The 27534-nt window shown below is 41.1% G+C and overlaps 1 protein-coding gene across 11 annotated transcripts in view; it reads left to right on the forward strand.

The window, feature by feature from the left end:
- The window catches only part of nav2a (neuron navigator 2a), a 213885-nt gene that overhangs the window by 77391 nt on the left and 108960 nt on the right, over positions 1-27534 (forward strand). For 3 of the 11 annotated variants that reach the window (XM_051379458.1, XM_051379461.1, XM_051379460.1), the window contains exon 1: positions 26488-27332. The exons of 1 other annotated variant lie outside the window; for it this stretch is intronic. In XM_051379458.1, the coding sequence (XP_051235418.1) occupies positions 27114-27332 (219 nt within the window). In that variant the 5' untranslated portion in view covers positions 26488-27113. Of the gene's footprint in view, positions 1-26486; positions 27333-27534 lie in introns of those variants that run through there. 7 more of the 11 variants (XM_051379463.1, XM_051379469.1, XM_051379473.1 and 4 more) reach the window with 5 other exon arrangements.

Here is a 27534-nt window from a genome sequence, read left to right on the forward strand (position 1 = left end):
GGCAAAACTTCAATATTTTATATCTGTCAATTCTGAATTCTGCATCTTTCTTTCTTTCACCTTCACTCTTCAGTCTCTCATCTCAAAAAAATCAATAAAAAAAAACACTCTTTCTTTGTCATTCCTTATCTGTGCCTTCTTCACCTCAGCGCTCGTCTTTCATTTGTGTGTGTGTGTGTGTGTGTGTGTGTGTGTGTGTGTGTGTGTGTGTTGTGTTGTGGTCTTTGCTGGTGGTCCCTCAAACCCTGGGAGTCCACCCACATGTTCGTCTGTTTACCCAGCAGCCCACTCTCTCCCAAACACTGCTGCTGCGCTGCCTTTAAATCAACAGGTAATGCGATGAAAGGTTGCGTCCACCCTTTCTCTCTTTCTCTTTCTCACTGTTACAGTTTATTTGCATTTAGCCTCTGTGTTGGCTTATTGCTTATTGCTTTTGTTGGCAACTACGCCTGGTGCCAGAACAACCAAATAAGTCCGTCAGTCACCGCAGAGCTATACTGCGGCAGCGGCCAAGCAAAGCACTGCCCTGGGTTTTATGGCAGGACTAAGTACTTTAGAATAATCTGTTCACTGTGTTCACTTTATTTGATTTTCTTTTTTTCTTCTAGAGAATGATGAGTGGCTCATTTTATTTAGCTTGACTGTACACATGACACCCGGTGTCCTCTTGTCGGGCCTGTCTTGTCTCCTCTGTGCCTCTTACCCCTGATGTATCATTACCCGCAGGTCTATTTATACACCTTGTTATCCATGAGTGAAGCTTTCCTGGCAGGAGTCGCTGAGTGGTGCCAGCCCGGGAAAGAATGCCCGTCTTGGCCCTCCGTGGAGGCCACGGCCCCCGGCCCCTGGAAGAATTGCTCAATGCCACTCTGTCTTCCGTTGTTGGTTATGTAAGCAGTTGACCTACTCAAGCTGACACAATATGATTAAGTAAATGTAAGCACGGTTGGCAGTAAAAACAGTTGAAGAACAGAACACCAAAATGTCTACAAAATGTTTACATGAGTTGATGAGACTTGAACTCTCTTTCGTCCTTAACCACAGCTGCAGAAAACCGGTCTTTAAAACTCAAAGTAATTTGTTGCCGTATTGTCTTTTCATGTTAGGGTTGAGTAATAGTTAAAGTGAATTAATTACTGGCATAACGCTGTACACTAAAGTTAAATAAGGGTGGTGGAGCTGGTATTTATTCCCGAAATAATTTGTTGATTAATCAATTTGTCATGTCACAGAAAATGAATCAACAACTATTTGCTCTGGTTCCAGCATCGACAGTGTGACAATATGCAGTTTTCCTCTGTTTTATATCACTGTTAATTGGGTTTTAAACTTCTGGTCAGACAAAACAAGCAACTGAAGTATGTTGATGGTCATTTTACATTAAATGACATATTTTAGACCAAATATTTAATCAAAACAACTAACCAACAGATTAATCCATAATACAAATAAAGTCAGTGGAGAATTGAAGTGACACACAATGGCTTTAAAGTCTCAGGGGCTTCTCCACATGGGCCAAAATAAATCTCAACAGGAAATACAAAATAAAATGAAAAATAAGGTCAAATTTAAAGAGCAACCTTGTTTTGTGTGGTCAGTATGACGTCACTGTTATAGAGGGCAGTGACACTTTGCAGTCTGGTTTTAAATTGCTCTTAAAAGATACGGATTTAGAATATTTTTACAGTATCTCAACTGCAGTCTGAAAACTGTCACCACCGTCAACAGCCTTCAGAGAATCCACAGTGATCGAAACCTACTTACTGTAGAGTAGAACTGGGTTAAGACTTCACTGTAGCTGCTGAAACTCAGTAAACAGGTCAGACTTTGGGGTGAAGGAGAAACGAGAACCTTGTGTACCGCTGTGGAAGTGATGCTGTTAGTGATATTGTGGAGGGACGGGAGCGGGCTAATTGGAGGAAAAGGAGGCGGCGGAGGACAAGGGTGTTGAACACCAGATGTTTAGCTATATGGTTCAAATGGAAAATAGCCCAAGTGGAACCAAAGTTGTGACGCTGGTTGATTCCCTTTATGTGGCTTCCCTCCCTCCCACCTCACAGCCTTCCATTAGAGGTTTTGGGGACGTTTTGCATGGAAATTAGGACTCTATTTTGCGTCATTGGCTTAATATAAATAAATCACTGTGTCTGGACCCTTGCAGCATGTATAGACTTTAACTCTGTACGTGTGTGTGCGTCTGTGTGTCAGATTGTACACTTGTGTGACGTCGTGGCAGTTTGCCAGGACTGTCTTCCTCTCTGCCTCAGAGCTCCTGCATCACCATTCACTGTGTCACATGTACAGTGCCAGCTGTTGTCGAGAAATGGCTCCCTGGTGTATGATGAATAAAACAAAACGTTAATAAAGTAGTAATCGACTTTCAATAAAATGAAACAGACTATGACTAACTGCTAGGAATGATAACCACCAAGGAACAGATTGTAGCTTTCTCAAGATAATTTGTGTGTTAGTCGAGGCCTCCGATGGGACAGGGCGACCAGTGTTGGCACTGGGATCAGCTGGTGGGTTCCAGTGTAAGCTGTATGGAAGTAGATGAAGTGATCCTCCAGAGGGTTTTATTTCCTCTGTAGCTTCATCCTTGTTCTTTCAACTGAGTAGGCTTTCTCTCTGGCATGTCCTTAATTTACCCTTCCTCAATGCCCTCACCGAGTTTCCCCTCTCTTCACTGCTGCCCTTAAAGGGAACAACCACAAGCCTAAACTCAGTAAAAACGTTTTAGTGATTAGCACAGACTGGGCTGGTTGATGATATGTGGATAACAATTCTCATCTCTAAATGAATGAATGAGAACAAATTGACTTGAAATTGTCACAAAGGAGATTCTACATACTTGACAATCTGCTAAATAATTGTGGTCTACTAAAGCATATGTCTCAGAATTGATGTGATTAAAATGTTTCAGGTTCAGATTTTGAATAATTCTCTTATTTTGCAAGATATTGATATAATTCAATGTAGTAAAGTGAAGAATACAGGGGTGAATCTTGTATTTGCGTCCCATTTTTTCAGGAACGTAAATTATCAAACATAGTTTTGTCATATTCCTGGAGATAATTTCGAGCATATGAGGTGTTTTAGAGATTGTCCCTGTGCTGATTGACTCATAACAGCTTGTGATTTTTATCCCATTTGTTCAGTCAACAGTCAACGTTGGTTTCTAGTAACTATGACCCAGTTTCTTGCCTCATTTTAACTAGTCTTGCGATATCAGACGATTAGAGACCTCAGCGCCCACATCGTCTGGGGATTTCTAAATGCAAAGTAGTTGCTTAAACGTCAGCAAGACCCGCTGCTAACAAGCGTACGCCCCCTACTAAGGACAAGGTCTTACCTGAAACGATTCTCTTCCACAGTGAAACAATCTGGAGATGCAGCAAGTCACTCTGTGCTTTTTAAAACATTGAAAATGGATGTCCTGAGCAAAGGCACATGGTATTACAGTGTTTACAAGTACACGCCTTCTGCATGTCACTGCCCTAAAGACTTGGAATGCTAACTCTAATTGTTGTCCTCAGTCTCTATTGAGCAAAGCATTTAGAGACTGGCTTGTGAGTCTACCTTTAACAAAGACATTGAAATTGCTTAAACTGTACCTGACTAGTAATAGAGCTGGAGCTTATGAATGGTCATTCAGATTGTTTTTCCCAAATAACTTGAGGACTTGTTTATGACAGTTATTATTGTAGTTGAATAATATATTTATAAAATACGTTTCTCATAGATTTTTTGTGTGCAATAAACAATATCTGCACAGAGAAGATGCATAAAAAAGAAAAGGAAGAAAAGAAAAACAGGTTACCTGGGACTCCTAATAAGTCGTTTTTATCTGAAAGTTGACCAGAATGGTATTTTCAAGTATGACGTTTAGTCCATCTCTGCTCTATTAATGAAACACTTGTGTTGATGTATAAAATCAAAGTGAATGTACAAGTGACTGAAGTTTTTAAACTGCTGAAGAGATGGACAAAGGGAGTATAATCTGTGTTTGCATTCATCCTGCTCTACTCCTCTTTACTCAGAACACATTCAAGTAATGTAATAGTGAAATAATATTATCCTTAATTTGGTTGAGGACCCCACTCAGGGTTCCTTGGTGGTCCCTGAACCCCCAGTTTGGCAACCGCTGCAGCACCTCCAACCACAACATTACCAGCACGTGCGTCACTCGGCACTAATAAAAACATGACAGCCACTCCTTTTCCTTCTTGCTGGCATGTGTCTGTGGTACTGTGTGCATGAATCTAGCTATTTTGGCTGTTTGTGAAGAGAATAAAATTTAATAGAGTGCAAGTTCCGTGCTCACTCATTGCTTTTAGGTGTGTAAGATCAAAAGTCTTATGCAGTACTTCCTCACACATTCTCAGACTGTAGCTAGCATATTTATGTATATGTATAGTTTATGCTTTTCTCCTACAATAAAAAAGATGGCTGTTTTTCCTTTAATGTATGACCCTGCTGTGTATATAGCACTGTAATAAACTTTATGTTTAGTACTGCAGTTGCTGATTTCTGCAAAAGGTGTCCCCGTAAATCAATACCAAATAAAGCCTGCTCTAGTGGCTGCAGAGTTTTGGAGGATTTCTTCTGTTTATTTCGATTCTGTTGAGCCCTTGCCTTGCAATAAAGCACTTAAACAGAGTTACTGTTTTATTAAAAAGCCCAATTACCCCCACAAGGGGACATTTATTGCTGCCACTAGTCATGGTAAAGCACATTTTTACCTCACATCTCACCTCATTAAGGCCTCTTCCCTGTACACTTAGAAATATAGCCATAGTTAATATGGAAATCTGCAGGTGTAGTGGAAAGGGGAGCTGTGAGAGCTCTCTGTGTCTTAGAGCATATTTATATTTATTACTGTGTATTTCCAGTGTTGTCATTACAGTGTAAAAGCATTGAAGAAATTAAAGTTATGGCCACTGAGTTTGATCACAGCATGTTTCACGTTTTTACTGCCGTCAATACTGAGTCTCACTGCTGACTGCAGGACTGGTCTCAGTCCCAGTTTAGTCTTATGTGAAAGGATACTGAGGCTCTGAGCAGCTTCTGTCAGTTGCTGCCACAGTGAGCGCCTAATGAGCAGAAATAGCTCTCCCTGCTATTTTCCACGCTTTTCAGCCCGTTTCATCGATATGCTGCGGAGTGAGGCGGCACGTTGCCATGGAAACAGCAGACAAAGACGACGAACAGGGGTGTATGCGAGCAGTAGAGAGGCCTCCCTCGAGTAACCGCGTGTGTGCATGTTTGCATTATGAATCTTGAGCTCCATGTCACAGGTACCGCTGTCCCTTTCAGCAGTTTGCACCTCTCATGAAACGTATGCCTTTGTGGACACTGGCCTTGGTCTTTTATCAGGGGATGCAGCATAGCGGTGATCTTCAGCGTACTGTATATATGGAGCATTGCAGGACAGTAGAAGCCATCTGTCAGCTTTATTTTCCTGGTGGGACATTTTCAAAGGGCACCACAGTTACGAGACAGGACCATCTTTTATGTTTATGGCAGCAGTGATTGTAGGGGGATGCATCTTCCCCTTCCACTGACACCTTTCTCTATTTGTCATCAACACATTGAACATGTTGCAACCATGTTTGGAGACATATCTCAAAATTGTGACAAAGCTGTCTATTACAGTGATGGACAATTCTTAATTGCAACATGTCCTATCTTCATTTCACATGGTGGATTTTACATCTGTTGAGCTTGTAGTTTAAAGATAAGCTTTGTGTGAACATGCCATTGCTGATTGCTGTTATTGTTGTAATCTCACATTCCTTTCGATGACTTGAAAGAAATCATTTCCAGCATATTTCTATATTATTATTAAAATCACTACTGTTGCTTTTGTCCTCATTAATCTACTATGAGCATCTTTTCCAGAGGAAAGTGTGGGAGTTTGCTGCTCCTTCTGCAGGCCATATTATTCACTCATTATTCTCTACAAAATCCTTTACAGAACAGCTGTGCATTCTGTGTTCAGTAGTCTCCACAAGATAGAGGAGTCTTCTGGTGTGGGTGTACATTCAAGACTGGTAGTGGGTGAGAGAAAATGGTCCGACCTCATGTTGACTGAATTCTTAGTTTGATTGGTTCCTCCGTTCAGGTTCAACAGTCTCTCTGAGGGAAGGTTCAATCAGCCCGGAGCTACAATGGCCCTCCTCCCCAACACTTATCAGCACAAGGGCCCACAGAGAGTTGGAGGAATGGCCTCATCAGACACTGTTAGAAAGAAACTAAGCCAAATGACGGAAAGAGAAACTGTACTGATGTCAAGAACAGAGCCAGTGGATCATTAACTCATGGTTGATGGGCCAAATGGAAATGTAATTTTTTTCCCACCTGATTGGAAAGCAGATAGCTCTCTAACTGAGCAAGTCCTCGTCACCATCCTCATCTCTTCAGATCCTCCCATGTCACCTTCTGTGTGATGGAGATGCATACAGATCGACTCCATTATGTTAGTTATGTCTCTATGTAGATCACAGTAATTACTTTGCTAGTGCTCTGTGAAGACCCGGTTGGAGATGGAGAGCTCATGAGGAGGAGGAGAGCCGTGCTGATTAAATTTGATTTGAGTCACGCCTCTTAGCTGTTATGATCATGTACACGTTTTCCTGACAGCTGCATGGAAACATGGTGACATCTTCATCAAGGAACTCCTCCAATTTAATTTGCTTATTTCAATCGAGGTCGGCCTAATTTAATATTCCACACAGGTTTGAATTAGAAATGCCTGTTAAATTGAATATCAGGTTTGGGAGTCATGGGAGCAGAGATCTTGAAGGGATGGTATAACAAGGGAGCAATGAGGACATGTGTCAAGGACAAAGACATTATATCACATCACCCAGGATTTCCCTGAACTGTGCAACATGAACATCACTATCTCATCTCATACTTGAAGAAAATGTGTTTATAATTTTAAAGCAGTCATACTGTTCATCTGCTACAATTTTTGGCATTTTTGAGACATCATTAAATACAAATTGTCTAAATGACAGCGTGAGGTTAAATACATGAACCTGAATCCTGTTGGAAATGATGATCTGTCCACATCCTTTTGAGAGTTTCCTGCAGTAGCTACATATAAACCACTCAATGAGGATGGGCGCTAGCTGTGCTATGCGCAGCGGTTAACTCTGACCTCAGTCTCTTATAAAGCCTTCTGAGCATTTAAAGCATTCAGTAGGCGCCAAGTTGGGTTCCCTTCCAACAACCGATCCTCTCTCGAGGATAGAATGGATTAAAGGCAACTATGGAAAGCATTTAGTTAGCCTCCTCTGGTTTGCGTCTGTCTGTGTCAGCTCTTACCATCTACTGCACTGCTCTCCACAGTGGCTGTCCAGTGGAGCCGTGCCAGCTAAGCAGAGGTAGTGCTGGGACATAGCCAGCAGCAGTCTGGGACCAGCTCCAGAGTCAGCCATCAAAGCTGCTTAAATCTATATGGAAATCTCCTGGTGAGCCCCAGCCCCCACTTAACTCCTGGAATGGATTTATACTTTATTTTGTGATGTTGTGTCTTGTTTTTGTCTACTCACTTCCTCTCAGTGATTTCCTACACTTCCCAGAATGCCTTTCAAAAGTTCCTCAAGAAGAAGGCTATATCCAAAATCACCCACACTCTTTACTATATAGTACATTTTATGTGTGTGTTGTTTTAGTGTGGTCTCATGTAATGCATTCATTGTCATTAACATCAATATGTGTAGTATCCAGCTACAGCAGGAAGCAGCGTGCTTTTAATGCCAATGCTGAATAAAATGAGCAAACCAGAAAAATACTGTAAATATGTTCAAGTGTAGATGTTCAATACTGAAAATCTGGTGCTAGCTAAAGTCATATTGTCCAGAACTAGTTGACTGCTATTCACAGCGTCGACTAGTCTGTAAAACCTCTAGAGATCAGTGAAATATGAGGGACGAGACAAGAATCTGCCTAATGCCTTGTTGCCTTGTCTCATCATGCAAATTGTAAAATACAGCAGATGGTCCCCCCCTTTTCTTCTCCAGTGGATTTCTCTGTGTATAATTATTAAATGACGATGTAAAATGTCAGCTGTTAAGAGAAGCCGATGATCTTCAGTTCTGAGGGACTGACGCCGAAAATGGACATTTACCGTTGATGCATTAGATAACTAGTTTAGACATATTCCCTCAAACAATACATCCTCAAGAGAGCAATTGATATGGTTGACGCTCATATTAAAGCCTCATCTTTTGTGTATGTTGGAGGTCATTCCCCTTTTCTTCCTCGTCTCTCTGGGGCGATATAAAGTTGAGAGCTCAACAATAGCACAGGTCACAGTGATGTCACCCTCACATAGCTTTAGGGCAAATTCAGAAAGATGACCCCTTTTTCAGGCTGGCAGTAATATCCAAGGGGTTTCCTGGGGTTAGTACGGACCAACCACTGAGCAGGAACACAGTGAAACCATCCGTACTTTATGATCCAATATATACCTGTTATGGATTTCCCTCAGACGCCAGGGTAAACTGAGATTATCTCCTGTCACTTTGTATTTCCTGTGATCGGGTCTCTGCTGCCCCAAGGGCCGTGTAAGTAATAACTCTCATAACCGCTCTGTTCCAGTGGAGTCTCACATAAACACAGTGATCGGCTGAGTGTGGTTTCTGTTGAGCCAGCTCTGTTGCTCAACCGGTCAACCGGCCGGTTAATTGCACAGTACAAGTTGACCACACTGAAGCTGACATTCATTCTTCCATTTTCTCCACATGCTTAATCCCATTTAGGGTCATAGGAGCGGGTGCTGGAGCCTCTCCCAGCATGTACTGGGCGGAAGGCAGACAAACACCCCCCCATACAGGTTGCCAGTTCATTGCATGGCCTCAAGTTGACATGGGAGGCCAATGTGAATATAATGTGGCTTTTCCAAACCCACAGTTTCCTGGTAGGAATTCCAGGGAAACATTTGATGAGATGATTCCACTGTGTATTTCATTCATAAGGAGACAGTTCCCCCATTTGTTGAATAATCAACCTTTTCACTTATAATAAGCTCTTAACTTTCCAGAACTTGACAAGTATTAGTAGAGAGGATGGTGAGTCATCTATCAGGGGAAGTTGCACTCCCTCTTCAACCATCAAGTCCTCAAGGAATACTTTCCTCTTCTGCAATGAAACCAATTATTCCAGACAGTGCCGCTCAACAAGAAAAAGAAAGGGAGGGGAGGGAGCACGTCCCCAGCTTCCCCTCTGGTGAATGAACCAATCTATTACTGGCCCGTGTGATTCAGCCTAGTATTGAGATAGGGAAATGTTATTGTCCAAATAAATTCATTCAGGCTGCACAGAAGCAAGTGGTTTCTCTAAGACTTCATTTAAAATCACTGCACGCTCCTCTGCTGCCAATGGACGCCAGCTGAATAGTTTCTGAAGAGCTGCCTCAGGGTGACTACCAGTGGATGGTGGATGGTCCCAGACCGCAGAGAGGCGTTTGACAGCGAGCAGCTCCTCCGCTGTTTCATCTAAACTGTTGTAGTGCTCATCAAAAGTTTTGCCTCACTGTGGCTGGTCGGCGTTAATGAATTCAATTTGTTGCCTGCTCTGAATGCTGAAAGGCACATCAAGTTTGCCTGCATAGTCGTACCGCATGCTGTTTTACTGGTTAGACTGCAAAATAGGGAATTCTATCGATGGATCCACCGTCTGTGGATCTGTTTGAGTGTCCGCATGGCTTATATACTGCATATGTAACGTTTTAAATAAAACTCTTCTGCCTTAGCAAGGCCTTGTCAGTCAATGCCCCGCAACTTTGAATGCTAAGACTGATCATTTCAGGCTACAACCTGTCTACAAGCATTACATGTACGATTTGGTAGGTTGGTTTTTATCAACATAACAAATACATGGTTATATCAACTTTATCTGCAAACAATGCAAAATGTGCATCTTGAACATACTGTATCTGCAAAACATTTACTGTCACATTTTTTATTTGTTTTCCCTGTACAATATCTGTTCCTGGTTACTAAAATATAATTTCCACTTTATTGGTTATGTTCTGGCAAATTAAAGTATAAAGGAAATATTGTGGTCTTAAATAATTAAATAAAGAAGCTGACTTTTCCAATATTTAACCAAAACAAAGATATTCCCCTAACCTTAACCTCAGTTTTGTTATCAGGACCTTCATCCCAATCTCTGCAGTTGAAGACCATTGCTTTGTACACCCAACCATCCATCCACACATTCTGCTGAAAAACTATTACAGAAAGCAGTTTGTGTGATTTCTGATATTTATCTCTTCACCCAACCTCTTGAATCAAAATCTCACACAGCTTATTAGAGTTAGCTGGTGATGCATTATTTTATTTTTAATACCATAGCTTTGACACTATCAGAGATTGAGAGCAAGTTTGTAGGGTCAAGACATCAGTTTAACTTAGTTTAACATAGTCGTCATATTGTACTGAAGTTATCCTGAGGCAGGCAGCCATTGCAGAGGCTTCTGCTCTGCTAATGTGCTCCTCCTCGGGAAAGTTTAGTCCTTGTTATTAGAGAAAGAGAGCTGAACTCAGTCACACATGATATTGATGAAGGGAGCGGGAGATAGAGGAGTAAAAAGCAATGTTGGGGGGCAGTAACCAAGAGTATTTGTGGCAAAACCCTAGGGGGGGGTCTACAGACTGCCTGTCACTCTCAGCATCACACAAACGATTCAGCCACCAAACGTGCTTACCTCCTCATATCCATGTTAAACGTAGGGATGGATTGTGTGTGTGTGTGTGTGTGTGTGTGTGTGTGTGTGTGTGTGTGTGTGTGTGTGTGTGTGTGTGTGTGTGTGTGTGTGTGTGTGTGGCTTCTCTAAGCTGTTTCATGTGAAATTGGACCACAGGGACTGCAGGAAAGGGGAGGGGGGGATAAGTTAAGGTTCAAGGAAAGCATCTCATGAAGGCATTTTTCAAGGTTTGTGCACAGATATCTATGTAGATCTTTTAAGTTGTTGTATTAGAGGGTGTGTGTGTGCAACTGTGTACTGGTCTATAAGTGTGGAGGGAGGGGAAGGAGCTGGCAGCGACGCTGATGTGATCTGACATGGTTGAGGCTCGTAAAGGACGCTCCGGGCCTCTGTGGCTCCCAGTGCAAACCAACAAGATCCAACCCCCCTTCCTTGTCGTTTCCTCCCTCCCCTTCCTCCCTCCCTCCCTTCCCCTGCCTTTCCATCCTTTCTTCCTTTCCCTCACAGCATCCCTCTGTCCATCTCCATCCTCTCTCTGTTTGTTTTTGCCTTTCAGCCGATCATTTCATGCCTATTTAGAAGGGGTGTCTTCATCGGGTCAGGCATCTGTGTTTTTCTCTCTAATTTTCTGCCCTTCTCCTTCATATCTACCACTGATTCTCTGCTGTCTGTTTCTTGCCGTTGCAATGATCCTCCGCTGTCAGCTAGTGTGACTGCTTTGTGGTGATGAGAAGGTGAAGGCCTGGCCTCTTTATCCGTCACAGTCACTTCACTGTGATTCAATCCGCTGAGGGTAAAGGCAAACCAAGGATATCCACCAGTAAAACAACCACACACAAAAAAGCCTCTTTTTCAAGTTTCAACCTTTGGTATGCAACATTTTAGCCCCTCTATTTCACACTCTGGTGAGGTTTCACTGTAAAGGGGCACTCCATTTTACCAGGATTAGTATAATAGTCATGAGGACTACTACACAGCATGTGATTTGTTTTGTGGCTCTGGAGTTCATGACATTAATGTGGTTGTATGATTGTATAATTGTGTGAGCGTATACTGTGCATTTACAATATAACACCATATCCATTTAATCTGGTTTTAATGACATTGAACAGTGGTTTTGGGTGATGTAAGGGATCAATATTTGTTTGGTTTTTAGGCACTTCTTTATTATTACTTCTAATTTGATGAAAAATAATATATTTACAAGTTGGAAACTCATAATTATGATTAACTAACAGAGTAGAGTGAGAAGTTTTTAACTGAAAGCCTGCGTTGCATGAAGTTTGGGTATTTTTCAGGCACTAACACAAGACATTTTCAGGTTGTTTGTTTCACTAAAAGTCAGGACATCTCATTCTCTGCTGCATGGATTTTTATTGACCTTTTTTCTCAGTCTCACAAATCCCCCATGTTTGTTTAACTGCGGTGCTACATTGTTGTTGGACTACGACTTTAAGTGCCCCTCTACTCCATGTTTTAAATGAACATGGGGGATCAAGTTTCACATACATACAGTATAGGTTGGTTGATACACACAACAAATACGATTTGAAAAGTGAGATTAGGTTTCACATTTTAGTACTTAAAACATCAGCCTACAGATGATCATAATTGCAGCATATGGTAAAAAAGTAGCTATATATGTATACAGTATATTGCCCATCCATCCGTTCATATTGTCCATATGTCTTGACTTTCCTGGTGAATAAATGAAAAATGTCCAATTTAATTATATTTCATTTTAGTTCAGGCCTCACGGCTATAAAAGCTGCAAACCTTGAGCACATGTTTCAACCTTCCTGCATTCTCTGAATGTTCAACATTCAGTACTTCACGGATGCGTGTCAGAATATAAAGAATAGGCGCTGTCGTTCCACGGCCTTCAGCGCGTCTCTTCAGCCCAGTCCCGCTCAGTCCTTTGCGCCTTGTTGTCATCACAAGGATAAACACACTCATCCTCTGTGTTCTTCTTTTCTCTCTCCTTGCCCTGTGCTACTGTATCTGTGGCTGAATATTTGGCTCTGGGTTGGCATGAACACTATGCAGAAAACAGGATTAGCACAGAGCGGAGAGTGGGCGACGTGAAGCGAGTGCCTTCCTGACCCAGCACGCTGTCGAAGGCAGACCGGGCACACTCACTAAGCTCTTTAAAGGATTGCTTACTGATAAAGAGCACACCTTCTAATCTGATCTCCAGATTGCCACTGTCACAAACAGTAGAGGTGCATTTAAAGTGGCACCTGCTGCAAGAAAAGCACCACTGGCTAGCTGAACAGCAAGCAAGTTGTTACGTTTGGATGAATGAGTAGTCAAGGACAATGTCGTGAGGATTTGAATGTGAATGATACAGGGTTTGATTATAAATGCAGTAATTGTGTGCTGGTGTATGTAATTACATTTTCATAATCTTGTTTTGATTTTTTGCAAATTAATGAAAGTAACTTTGTACTGTTGGGAGGGTTGAACATTTGAAGCTGTCTGGTAAACACCATTACATTTAATATTCTGCAATAACAAAATCAGAAAGCCAACAATGAACAAATGTGTAAAACACCAGCCCCTGTAATTTAAATGAGACTATTTGTCTTGTTAGAAAACAAATCTTTGTGGTTGTCCTGCCAACTACAGCTGACTTCCTGGTCAAATGCTGTGGATTTGAAGGATTTTTAACATTTTAAATAATATGGTTCCTTCATTCAAGCGAAGACTGGAAACTTGTAGCAGTTGAGATTCCAAGATCATGCTGATAAATCGTTTTATCTTTAGTTTTATGAATCAACATTTTGGCAGGTTATCCGGAAATAAAACCTTTTTTACGTTGCACCTCACACGAATATGTGTTTTACTTCTTCCATCCAACCATCCAACCAACATTATCACATTCTCATGAGACCCATAAAAGGAATTAAAGGATAAGCTTTCTTGCACTGAGTTTCTTGTTGCATCTGTTACACTCTATGCGGCTTTCTCTGCGAGTGCACTAGTGTAAAAAGAGTGATGAAAACATCCCCATTCAAACAGAATAACCTTCACCCACAATCTCTCACACAGTGTGAGAGCCGGGAGAGGCACATTCAAACCATCATGGCCGCGGGCCTCGGTGCCTCTGTGTGGAGTCAGATTCATCACAGCCAAATTGGCTCATGTTGAGCTGTGGGGAGGTTGCCGGGGACCTTTTTTGGTTTTATTCTGGGGGATTTCCGCTCGCAGCCTCTATCGGCAGAGTTTGGCCAGTTAACTGCTCCAAACAGTGATGCTGATGCTTTAATGCCAGGTGCTGCTGTGTGTGTTTGTGTTTCCATCTGAGCCCTCTGCAAACCTCAGAAACACAGAACAACATGCACACACTTCACACACGTAAAGAAAAGTTTAATTCTGACCATAAATCCTTTGCTGAGCAGGGTTCAGTTTTCTAGTGTCTGTGCAGACTGCTGCTCTTTGTTTTATTCACCAACTTGTGGTGCAGCCCCTCTATTAGAAACATCCCTGCCAACCTCTGCCAAATTAGAGCCTTTAATTGCAGTTCCATTTTGTGGCTTGGAGTCAGTGTGTTTCCTCTTCCCAAGCTTGTTTGGCTTTGAACATTTAAAAGTCCTGCTTTCAAACTTATACGTTTTTTTTTTACAACATTTCATAAAATTCCATTTGTAACCCTTGAGTTTCCATCAAAGCCTCGAGGCAGGAAATGAGGCCTTAGACTTGATTTCCTCTCTCCCTAACCGATATGCTTACATTAGGACTCTTATTTGTTGTTTGCGGTGGTGTTAATTTCCTGTTTGCCTTTGAGGGCCCTTACTGGAGAGACGTGTCTATCATTCCTCACTATCTATCTCAGTGTGAAAGGATCTCCTTGTTAAAACAGGTGTGCGAGTACTTCACATTTAGTTTGAAACGGCCTGTTTTAAGATTTCATTGGCTTTACATCACCGCACAAACAGCATTACCTATCAAATGGAAGCTGTGAGTAAATGGGCTAAGCTGGGTGGGCAGCACTTGGCAGCACATTTCATCCTTGGCACCCCGTAGGCAGAAACAGGCCGTAAACGTGAAGGGTGGCTCCCCCAATGATTTCAGCTGGTTGAGGGCCAAACACACCTCCATATTTACTGACGCAGTTTCTCAAGTTTGCCTCCTTGCTGTTGAATGATGTGTTCAATTTCCACTTATTGATTTCAACGTCTTGTCTTCACCACAATTTTTCTTTCCCTCCTGGATGGTAGTTCAAAGGAAATTGTGCCACAATAGCTGTTACGTGTTCTATTCTGCAACATCAGGCATTCCTCATAATTATTTTGCAGGTCTTTTATGTGTTTGAGTTGTTTTATGACTTGCTTGTACCTAAACCATTAAAAGCATTAGGTTTAACAGAGGTATGGGAACACGAGTCGATAAAAATGTCTTTCAACCGTCTCAGGGTATTAAACTTACGAGTGCATTTTTTCATTAAAACATCTTGTGATATAAAATAAAATTAATGGATATTGCAGATTCAGAATGTCAAAGACATTTTGGGGAGAATTCCCTAATAAAATGGAAAGTATTGCTTTTGTATGTCTGTCAATTACTAACATGTATTCCTCTTTTCTCCTTTTCTGTTCTCCTGCTTCCGTCCTTCCTGTGTGACCTTCTTGTCGCAGGTAAGATCTGCTTTTGTTTTCTTGCATGTTTCCCATGTCCCATGTTGTTTCCTCAGCAGCGCACTGGTTTTAGATTCAGCTGAGTGTGAGTTTCTGTCAAACACTGGGTCTCTCAACAGAAGCTCACATATGTATGCCAGATGGAGGTCTGAGCACAGTAAGAGGGTGCTGTGAGATGAATGTTAAAATTTGTGTGCGTACTGTATGTGCATTCACATTGATGCAACCCATCTGTGAAACTGTGTGTATCAGCATGTGTGCACATGCATTAGAGTATTTTGGTGTAGATTACCCTGCCACTGGGGTTTGTCAGGCTGGGAGAGCTTCCTATGAGTTTATCATAAAAGTGTCGGCTGTACAACTTCATGGTACAGAAAACAGAATAAGCTTTAATATGAGACTTTGTATATTGTGTGTATGGATAATGTAAAGATGATTGCTGATGGTGTTGGTCCTGGTTTAAAAATCACAACCACTGCGAAGAACAACATCTCTCGTTTCCCCACACTGACTTTCCCAACCCTGACACCTTTGCTTTCCACTGTGCTATGATGTGTAACAGTGGATGCCTCCTACATATGTTGTGTTATATAAGTACTGACGATTGTGAAGTATGTGTGGTGAGCAACATTCAGAATGATATAAAATTCAAACACGACTCTTCCTTTAATATTATTCCATGGTTGCCCATGTTGAACCACGCCTCACTCTCTGGATGGAAAACTCTCAACTTCGCCTTCAAACTAAACAACAAAATACACTGTTTGTAATTGCCTTCCAGAACAGTGTAAGTGTTTCCTGATGTGACACCTCTGTTGGCAGGACAACATCATTTGTCTGTGCTTTCCAAAACTCTTACAAATCACATGACAACATTTTCTGATCTGACAGTTATGGTTAGGTTAGATCTAGAGTTAGTAAAAGATCGTGGTCACATTAAAAGAAACTACGCTTTTTTTTTAATCAGTTATAATGTCACGCTAGTTTCCCCATTGCAGACGAGAGTCATAGTTCACACAGTGTCGTTCCCCCCCCCCAAAAAAAATAGCTACCTAAAATGCAGTTTTTGGTGTATGTGACATCCTCCATCACAGTTTTTTTTTCACAGTCTTTCTAACTTTGTGCAAACTACAAAAATGGGGGCAGTGTAGCTATATTTTGCCAAAATGATGACAATAATGATCATAAGAATGGGAAGTTGAGAATTGGATTAGGGTGCAGGATTCATTTGAGGAGTTTGTATGAATAATTTAAAACTTTTTTCCACAGTGAAAAACTCTCCCCATTGGGATGCATTGTAACTGAAATGGATTCAAGCTGGCCATATCTGCTGTTCCCTACAAAGAAAACTATCAACTTTTTACAGGCACCTACAAGCCTACAGGGGACGAGTGTTTGATATTTGAAAGATTTTGGGTGGAGAATAACTTCAAATTTTACTGCCTTTTAAAACAGCACAGCTCACATTGTGTAGTGGAGCTGTTCATTGTGTTCATTGAGTTTTACATCTGCAGCAACTAAATCTGATGCTTTTACTGAGCTTCAAACGTTAAGTTACCTGGAACAGATAAAAACATTCCTGACTATAAGAGTGATGAAGGAAGGATGACATGCCTGTTGTTGTCCAGAGAGTTGAAGTTGTTATAGAGAGTGTTGAAACCGGCTGTCATGGAAATACGACTGAAAATAAACGTACAAATAACTGCAAACGACTGAAACTGCCTGAAGTATCCCAAGCGTCAAATAACAGAAAGGTCAGATTAAACACGCACTCATTGCACTTTCACACTTCTGGTAATGGATCCAGGCAGACGATCATGAGAGAGTATTCTTATTCTTGCAGTGCTGAGGAACAACACCACATGCAAATACTGCCTGAGCCTCCTATGAATAATGCATCAATGCAAACAATCACCTCGATAAACCCGCACAAAATTTCCAGCACTTTGTTTGGTGAATGCCATTAGCATTTTTTATCTCTGCAATCCAGTAATCCGTGATCTCTGCTCTCTTTAGCTCATGCTTTCGGTCTGTTTGCATTGCAGTTTCCTTCAGTCCAACCTCTTTGTAAACATGTTTGTCGAGGGGAAAAGAAAATGTTTAAGTCTGGGAAATGCGTTAATCTCATTTGATATATTTTGTTGTTTATATTTTTTCTGTGTAGTCTATTTTATCTGGCATTTGAAAAGGCTTTTTGGTTGCATGCATCAACAAACATTCTATTAATAATGCTCTGTTAGATATACTGTATCCGCACTGTATGTACTGCATGACCGGGCTTAATGCTTGTTTAATAGTGTTGGAAGCCTGAGTTTGAGGAAAATGGTCGTCTGCTGTATTTTTTTTCGCTTCAAATTCTTCATCCCTGCATCCAAACCACCGCGCTAATGAGCCATTAGTTGTGTAAATGTGCTCTACAAAGTTTTGTCGGGTATGGCTCGGTGTGGATGTATAGACTAGCTGTGTGTTCTCATGGGGATACACAGTATATGTCAATATTTAAGAGCAAAAAAAAAGCATTTTTTATACAGTATTCAGGTGACCTTGTGGCTGTTTTCCTCTCAGTGAACTTCAGACAAGTTGGTTCTGTCAAACCTTTATTCAGCTGGAATTGGATCAAGTTTCCATGTCAATTTGTTGTTATGCAAATTTGAACAAGAACAAGAATGAAACAAGAAATCAGTGAGACTTTCAGCAGTTTTTTTGCCTTTGGTTCCATGTTTGAGTTTTCTGACCTGATTTTATTCACAGTTTGAATTTGTGCATCAAATACTCAAAATAAGAAGTATTCTCTAATGAGGTAGAAAAGTTGGCATAAGAAAGGGCTGAGGTAAACATAATTCTTTAATCTTGTTTAATCTTGATGTTGATGTCTCTTTACTGGGTTGTGTAGACAAAGGAGACAAATTAATTGACTAAAATAACGTCTCTAATAGCGTCTTGATTATATCTGTTGGTGCCTACTTAGGTTGATTATACTTCTTTTAAGTTGTTTTGGACAAATTTGTCAGTTGAATGTTTTATAATGGAACTACATGATAGACCAGAGTATGCTCATTTAATTCACATAAACTTGTCACATATATTCAAATAACACCACATTTGATTTTTCAGACTTTTTTAAAAAATGGCTGAGAAGTTGTTAATGGAAATAACCAGGTTTTTCCTGTTTTTGTCAAGATGTGTTTATCTTAAAGGAATATGTACAGATAATATTGTTGGTGTGTATTTTACACATGTTTTACATAAAGCTAAATCTGTGTATCGGGTTCCTCGCTACACATTGAAGAAAACCTACAAATCCAGTTTGTAACAACCATTTTTTACTGTTTCTTAAGTCTTCAGGGAATTTGCAGCCAATAAAAAAACCATTGATCAAACCAGGACAGGTATGGACTGCAGCCATCTATCAGCTCCCTCTCCTGTATTTTACATCTCTCTCTGTTCTCTCCTTCCCTTCCAGTTTTTATTGACCCCCTCCTTAAGCTCTTCTGATCTACATCTCTATTTCCATTCCCTCTTCTCTTTCTCAAAACCATATCTGCCCTCGTCTGTCTCCCTTTTCTGTCCTATTTCGTCACTGAGAAAATAGCAGTAAGTGGTTTTGTGTCACAGCAGTTGGGGGGTAATTGCTGTTTAAGCCTCAGGGCTCACATTACACCAGCTGGTTTATTGCAACCCTGTTACATGATCCAATTTTTTAATCTTACCCATATTGATTATTCTCTTTCTCCACTAAGGAATAGAGTCTGATGTAGTTGAATGTCACTTGCTGGTGGGTGGGGGCTGGCGTTCTGGATATTTAGGCCAAGTACCATCTTCTCAGCATGAATTCAGCAGAACACTGGAAAACATAAAGGAGGTCAGATCAGCTAATATTGACTCATGAACATTAAATATATCATTTGGAGCACTCTCTTACATCATGTGGGCTTCGAGGCTCTGATTTATACTCTCAGACATTAGTTGTCCTCTTCTTCACCCTCATTCATTCATAAAATATTCACCACTGTCTCCTTTGTCGCGTAAGAGGGGCGAAAACAGTGCTTCATGTTTGAAAATGTAACATCAAATAGATGATTCCTACAAGTTGTAACTGTAATAATTACCAAGAAAAAAGACAAGAACATGTCCAGCATGTAATGTGTTCACATAATAAGTATTAAATGAGCTATTAAAGCCTCATTAGTGCTGGTTAATTATGCAGATTTCATTAAGAAGTGAGTGAGGAGACAGTTAATTGTGTGTCTGCTTCACTGTGTCTATCTCAGACAAAAATGTCCTTATTCTGACCTAAAGTAGGGCTTTAGATCACATGGAAGATTCCCTCCCCCTGTCCATACACACAAACACATACACACAAACACATACACACACACACACACACACACACACACACACACACACACACACACACACACACACACCTCGGAGCTGTGCTGACTTCTCCCTGGTTTCCTTATCTGTCACCCCAGTTTACTGCAGGGAGACTGTTGTTTGGGTGCTGCTGTCTCCACTGTCTCGCTTTTACCCTGTGTCTGACTCCGTGTGTGTGGGTGTGTGAGCATGTACTGCTTTGTGTGTATGTGTGTGTAATGTGTGTAAATTTTAGGATTTCGCTCTCGTGGATTTGCTTTTGTTCACGCTACACAGGTTGTGAGGTCTGCGAGTGTGTGTGTGTGTGTGTGTGTGTGTGATCTTGTACTTCTATCTTTGTTAGGACACATTAGGTTTTAAACCCTGAGAAGTGAAGATGTTTGATCAGCTCTTCCAAAGACCATTTGAGGGATAAGTCTTGCTTGTAAGATTAAGTTTAGAACTGGGTTACAGCACTACGACAATTATACTCACCGTTTGACCATTGGCTAGACAAATTTATCTTAATGAAGAGACAGTAAAATGATTAGTTGTGAATAACCATCACAGTTTAAACACCAACTGCCTGCTTCAACTTTGACTCTTTGACTACTTTATTACTTTAGTACTACGGGGTCCAAGTTCTCAACAACCACTTTGATGATTACAGTGTTATCATCACTGATAGGAATAATGGCCAAAACTGTAATATACTTTAAAATTTCTAGACTGTAATTAAAGTAATCTAGACTGAACTTGAGACTAAGTGACTTGTTAAGATGAATGTTATTTACAGTGTCTGTGTGTGTGTGTGTGTGTGTGTGTGTGTGTGTGTGTGTGTGTGTGTGTGTGTGTGTGTGTGTGTGTGTGTGTGTGTGTGTGGTGTGTGTTTGGGCCTCTCTGAACAGACAGCAATCAGCTCACAGTGATGACCTGTGTAGGTGACATGTGACAGGAAAGTGACAGGACACCCCCCCACACACACACACACACACACACACTGCCCCAGAGACCCATTTAGATCACACATACACCCACCCACACACAAAAACACACACGTGCCGCAGCTGGACAAGGGCACAAACGCAGCAGGATCCAAACTGGCACGCACGCACACACACGCACACACACACACACACACACACACACACACACACACACACACACACACACACACACACACACACACACACTCACTCCTTATTTTCTCGCCATAATATGTATCTCTCATTTCATGTTTCATATGCAAACAAGAATCATTTCTCCTCCTCCAGCTCATTCTCCTCAGCGGTTTGTGTTGAATATGTAGTAGGTGTGTCATTGTTGTTGTTGTTGTTGTTGTTTATTTGCGTGTATTTGCCCTGACACTGTGCTGTGTGTGTTATGTTACCCAGTGTCACTTGAGCCATGCCAGAGCCCCGTGGACTCAGCTCCTCTCCCCTCTGCAATCCTCATAGCACTGCCACTGTTCATTATCGTAAATAACTTGTCTCTCTCTGTGTGTGTGTGTGTGTGTGTGTGTGTGTGTGTGTGTGTGTGTGTGTGCATAAGGAAATAGACCAGTGTGTGTAGGTCAAGTTGTAGATCCTGTGCTGTCACGGTGGAAATGTCAGGCCGTTGCTCCAGTTAGCGTAGCTCTTGTCAGTGAGAGCCCACTTGTTCTGCTCTGCTAACTCTGCTAATGAAAACAATCAGGGAAAGGAGAAAGGAAGGGACTGTGTGTGTGTGTGTGTGTGTGTGTGTGTGTGTGTGTGTGTGTGTGCAGTTTCATTTCATTTGCAGTGCATAAATATTGAGATATAGGGGTAGAATTGGCTGTATGGAGACTATGGAAATGGATCACTGACAGCAGACTTGTGCTCATAACAGTGGAATAATACCACAAATAATAAATAAAGGACATTAAAACAGTTATTGATTTCGTACTTACCTGCTTTAGTTTTCTTTTTGATCCATTTCTTTTTTTAACTAGAAAGCAATCAAAGAGTGTACACCACTATCAAGGCTGCACACTCCTCTAAATGTAATCTTTATAATATTAAAAGTTAAGGAATATTGAATCTGCATCTGGGTCCACATATTTATTTAATAACACACACATAATAGACAATTATTCGGATTTCTGGACAACGCAGATATATTTGCTGAATATCGAAGGCTTTATTGAGGGATGAATTGTGCCAGACTCACGAGTTACTCAGTGAGTTATGACCAGTTTATCATGTTGCTCTAGGGCCACCTGTAGGTGCAGTCCCAACTAACAAAATTAGCACGATCACTTCTCACACAGATGAGAAAATGCAGTCTTCTCATCCATTTGAATGAGACCGTTGCGTTGGTGCAGCAGGGTTGGTTATACAGAAGCCAATAAAGTTAAATCTGGCCCAACTTTTGCTGCAAGGCAATGTAATGTTATCTACCAAGCACTGTAATGGTCAATCAAACATATAAAGAAATCACATTGGGTTTTTTTTTACTTGTTTTGCGGCGATCACCAAAATGCATGGTAGAACGATGATAGTTACTTTCCAGACTGGTAATATCCTGCCTCATATATTGTAAACCTCTGTGCAATGTTTTTCTGTCTGATAAGCCTTCAAACTCATGGATCTATTACTCAAACTGGACCTCCTGGATTGTATTTCATCATCCCACCGACACCTGAAGCAGCACGCCCCCATTAACCCCCCCGCGCACGTTTCTTTTGATGCAGTCCTGACCAGAAACCATGTCGGAGAGGATTTGGCCAGTTAAATTTGTAGTCCCACTATACTCCCTGATATTGATAATTCAGTACCTCAGCATGTATGCAGTTCATCTATAATCTCTGTTGACACTAATCTCTCTCCATAGCTACAGAGCTCACAGCAAACACCCACCATCTACCCCACACGAATGTTTATTATTCTGAGAAGAAATACAGTATAAACATGGAGCAGAGCAGGCAGTGGGTGTCCTAGTTATTACTGTCAATACCGCCCATTTACAGCCGAACCGGCTCTATTATTAGACTGCACGGTACTGTCATCAGGTATCTTCAAAGGTTGCTACATAAATCACACATGACTAGTTTTTTTTTTTTTTTTGCCTGCTCTGTGAAGTTCTGCGTTGTGATCTGTGAGGGTCTGGTACATGTTTACCATCACAGAGGATAGCAGGAAAATAATGGAAGTTTCCGTTGTTATTCTTTGCTTCGCTCTGTTTGTTTTTCTTCTTTTCATTTTCTAAATGACAGATTGATATCTGAGGCTAGCAGGGTGGAGTTAATGTATTTTCCTATATAGTGTGTTTGAGTCGGTGAGTTCGTGAGTGTTCTGATGTCAGGATATGGGTGTATGGGTGGGGAGGTAGCCTGGCTCACTTATCACCAGTTACATACTGTCAGTAGTTGATGACAAGATGGAATATCTATGAGCAGTTAGTGATTATCATACAGTAAATGAAATTATAGTTTCAGAATCCTAATTATTGTGATCTACAGCGTATTACGAGTTCACCTCATAAAGCATTACGTGAGGCTAAAAATGTGGTCTGAAGAAAACATGTAATCTACCTTAAATGTTGCAGGCACTTGTGATTAATGTCCAGTCTGATCACTGCTTAAATCTGTGTGTCAAATGTTTGGACCCTCACCATTGCCTGTCTCTACACTCACACACACACACACACACACACACACACACACACACACACACACACACCAAAACCACACTAAATCATAATCAGATATTAGCATTTACATAATTTAGGATTAATGTAACAGGATTAAGATTAACATACTAAACACATCCTCTCTTGGATTAAATCATTGCTTTTATAAGGTCTCTATGTGTGTGTGTGTGTGTGTGTGTGTGTGTGCGCATGTGTGTGTGTGTGTGTGTGTGTGTGTGTGTGTGTGTGTGTGTGTGTGTGTGTGTTTGTCTGTACTTTCTCTAATTCCATTTCCTCCTCTGGTTAGCGGCAGTATGTGCTCTATTTAGTGACTTACTTCCTCATGTCTCTAAGGTTTGGGTTGATGTAAGCAGCTGCTGTGTTTAAGAGGCTTTCTGTGTCATTTCAAGAAAGCGATTTTTAACAATGAATTTCAGTGTCACAAAGTTGTATCTGTACAGACATTCGAGGATGCGTCCCAATTCCAATTCACCACCTGCAGGTCAAAATCTATATATGTCAACACTATTACTACTACTTCCTCTTGTCTAGATGTTTATGGACAAACTTTGGCACAGACAAGACAATCTTAATCTTATCGTACTGCCACCACGTGATTTACGTTTTTAAGTGATCTAATGTATAATCGATTAAACAGGAAATGAATCAGCAACTATTTCAATAATTTTTAAAGCAAACAATAAAACATTCGCTTCTTAAGGCTTCTCAGTTTGGAGGATTTTCTTTGCTTTATGTGTGATAGGGAACCTGAATATCTTTTTTTAGACGGTTGGTTGGATAAAACAAGCAATTTGAAGGTGTCACCTTGGGCTATTCTCTTACCATTTTGTTACATTTTAAGCTTCAAAAGATCAGTTTTTATTAATTTATCGTTAGTTGCAGCCAAAGTACCCACGTTCATTTTCAAAGCTTGATGAGCTGGCAGCACTCACACTGATATGTTGTTAACAGCTCTCACTCCTAACCAACCACACCAAAGCGCTGTTGGAAGACGTTTCAGACTCTGATTCTTTTTGTCTCACTGTGATTTACATTAGTTTTTATACAGTATTTATAGCTCTCAACTGGCCAAATTAACTGAAACCAAATGAAGGAGTTGAGTCGAGTTTCATTAAACTGCTCCAAGTATATAGTGCCAAGTGCAAATGTGTCTATAGGATTTGTATTTATCCTCATTTGGGGGTTAACTGTTTACAAATCTTCATTCACATACTAATCTGTATGTAAATTCTTAAATTAACTGGTGATGGAATAGAAGAGGAGAAAATGTAAAACCTTCCTTCTCCAGGCTTATATTTTTTTCCTTGGTTCTGCAGTAGAATTTGAGTCGACACCTCTGCAGCCTTCGCTAAGCCTGCTGGGAGTCAGCCTGATCTGACACTAGTCCACTAATTGGCCAACCTCACACTTAAAAAAAGGGGAAGCTTAATAGAGTCAGAAGAGGGAGAGAGTACAGAGAAGAGATTCTATTAATACAACATTTTCAGTGTCAGTGCCTGTTATACTGTACATCTTGAAATGAAGAACCAGCACTTGAACACACTGATTTGGTCCAATGGTTTAATCAAAGAATAAAATATTTTATCAGTTGATCAGCTTTTAGTATGTAAGTATGGAAAAGTAAGATGAACACCATTCTTAAACTGAATAAACCAACACCAGTTTGATATTCCCTGCAGTGCACAAAAAGAAACCCTATTAGACAGTTTTCTGATGACATTAATGTATCTCTAGCATCGACAATGCTTTATATGTGGCTAGTTTGAAGTATAACGCTGTTTGGATAAGGAAGAAGAAGATCTGGTTACCGTCTTTCCCTTTCAACTTTTGAATAACACCATCATAATTTCATTCATTCATGTATATATTTTCTATACCTGGTCATTCTGTTCATTTTCACGAGCATACAGTACATTTGGATCTCATGTTGCCAGTGGCTCTTCGAGGCTGTACTTCAGCACAGCGGTGCTTTGAAATAAACACTTGCATCAGCTTGCGAACATGCTCACAGTGACATTGCTAACATACTGATGCTCAGGAGGTATCATTTTTACCATGTTCACTATTATGTTCGCTAAATTGCAGTTGCAGTTGTTACAATTCATTCTGAGGGGGATGTAAATGTGTGTATTAAATTTTATGCCAATCCATCAAATAGTTTCACTGAGAACCACAAATGTCAACCTCAGGGTGGCACTACAGGAAATGTTATTTGGATCTACTGGGAACCAACATTGTTTTGTCAAACCATCTAGTAAATGTTGACATATTTCACTGGATGAGTGAAAATCTTGACCTGCTCGTGGCTAAATACAGGCCAACGAATCACCAACGAGTCTGTAGGCTTTATCCTCTGGGCAACATGAATGTCTGTACAAAATTCCATGTCAGTCCATCTAATAGTTGTTGAGATATTTCAGTTTTCAAACCAAATTGTTGGTTGACCCAACAATGTAATCCCCAGAGCCATGCCACTAGCATGGCTAAAAATCCACCCAACAATAAACTTGTATCACAGCAAATGTCTCACATTTAGACAATGCATTATGTCCATGTGAGGCTTTACACAAATCTAGGTTTTGTTAAATAACACATATTCATCAAATTTAAATTAATCTCAATGTAGGCTGATATTATTTGTTACTTGCTATGGAAGTTAAGTTATTTATTGTGACCCACATGGATACTGGAGAAGTGATTTCCCTCCTTTCAAGTCATTGTTATTGTTGGGATTCAAGTCAAAGTCCTTCACTTGCAAATAAAATGATCACATTGCTCTGGAAAAGCTGAGTACCATTTTTTAACTCAGTAGGAGAATAAATAGCTAGATGGGCATTTCTCTATTTAAAGAAAGTAAGACATACCGAGAAAGAGGGAGGCAGGCTGGAGGAGCATACTGAGTAGATGTCTTGAGCTCTTCTCCACATATGTCAGTCCTGATCTAAGCCACACCTGCTGCTAACCACGACTTACCAGAGAGGGAGAGGGAGCGAGGCAGCATAGTGCAGTGTGTTTCAGGCTGTGCAGTCACAGGCTGAGCAGTCGCTGAAGCGAACGGTCGCTGTGTCGCTCCTGCCTTTTCTTTTTTTTTCTCACCATCTCCCGGTCCATGTTCCCTTCTCTCCTCTCCTCGATGCAGCTCAGTCTTTCCTCCTGTCATGCTGAAGCGATGGTGTAATTAACAGGGCTCTGTGGGAGAGGAACTGCTCTGCTTCCTATAGGATCCTTTTTGCCAAACGCTGACTCTCAGTCTGCTGGAAACAAATGGAAGGGAACATTTGCTCTGCCACCAGGCAACTGGGGATTCCTCTTAGTGTGAAGTGGGATTTTTGATTTTCTTTCCTGGACTTTGCAGAGTGAATTTTCTCAATTCTATCTGCACACATTTCTTTAACAGAACCTGAGAAGGATTTGGTCTTTTCTACATGATATAAAGAGCTGAAGGAAACAGGTGGCATTGGTGGGTTTAAAACCCCTCCACTGCATGTTGGGGAGCTCAGCTCACCCCCCTGCTGAGATCCAGCAGGAGCAGCCAAGACCTGGACACCAACAAAAAGACAGACATTAATTCACCCAAGAGGCAGATCAGTGTGTTTCTTCAATCTGGTAACACCGTCACACTCACAGAAGTAGCCGGATCATATGTGAGTCTTGCTGACTAGTAGCAGGATTTCCATCTCAGTGTGAGAGGGAGGGGAGCGTGCGGTTATCAGGCGGCCTGGGAGAAGATGCCAGCCATCCTCGTGGCCTCAAAGATGAAGTCGGGACTCCCCAAACCCAAACCGGTGCACAGTGCCCTGCCCATCCCCCAGACCCACAGCAGGCTGTCAGCTCTAGCTCTGCCTCAGGCGCCCGTCAAGACCCACATCCCCTCGCTGGGCCAGCAGGTGGGCTCAGGACCCCCGAGATGCGTCACGCCAGGGTCAGAAGCTGGAGGAAACCCTCAGGTTAGGAAATCTCACCTACGCTTGCTGAGTGGTATTCCACTGTCCTGCTCACAGAAACCAAGGATTTATTTTGATTAGATCTTTGTCCATATAAGTACTGTTAGAACTCAGTACAGCCACTTCCATTAATTTGTGCATTAATTACAAAAGTATTTCATTTTCACTCTGCATCCTCAAATTAATCTTAAGTGACAGTTTTAGT

This window comes from Dicentrarchus labrax, unplaced genomic scaffold (assembly GCF_905237075.1).
Source record: "Dicentrarchus labrax unplaced genomic scaffold, dlabrax2021, whole genome shotgun sequence".
NCBI lineage: Eukaryota > Metazoa > Chordata > Actinopteri > Moronidae > Dicentrarchus > Dicentrarchus labrax.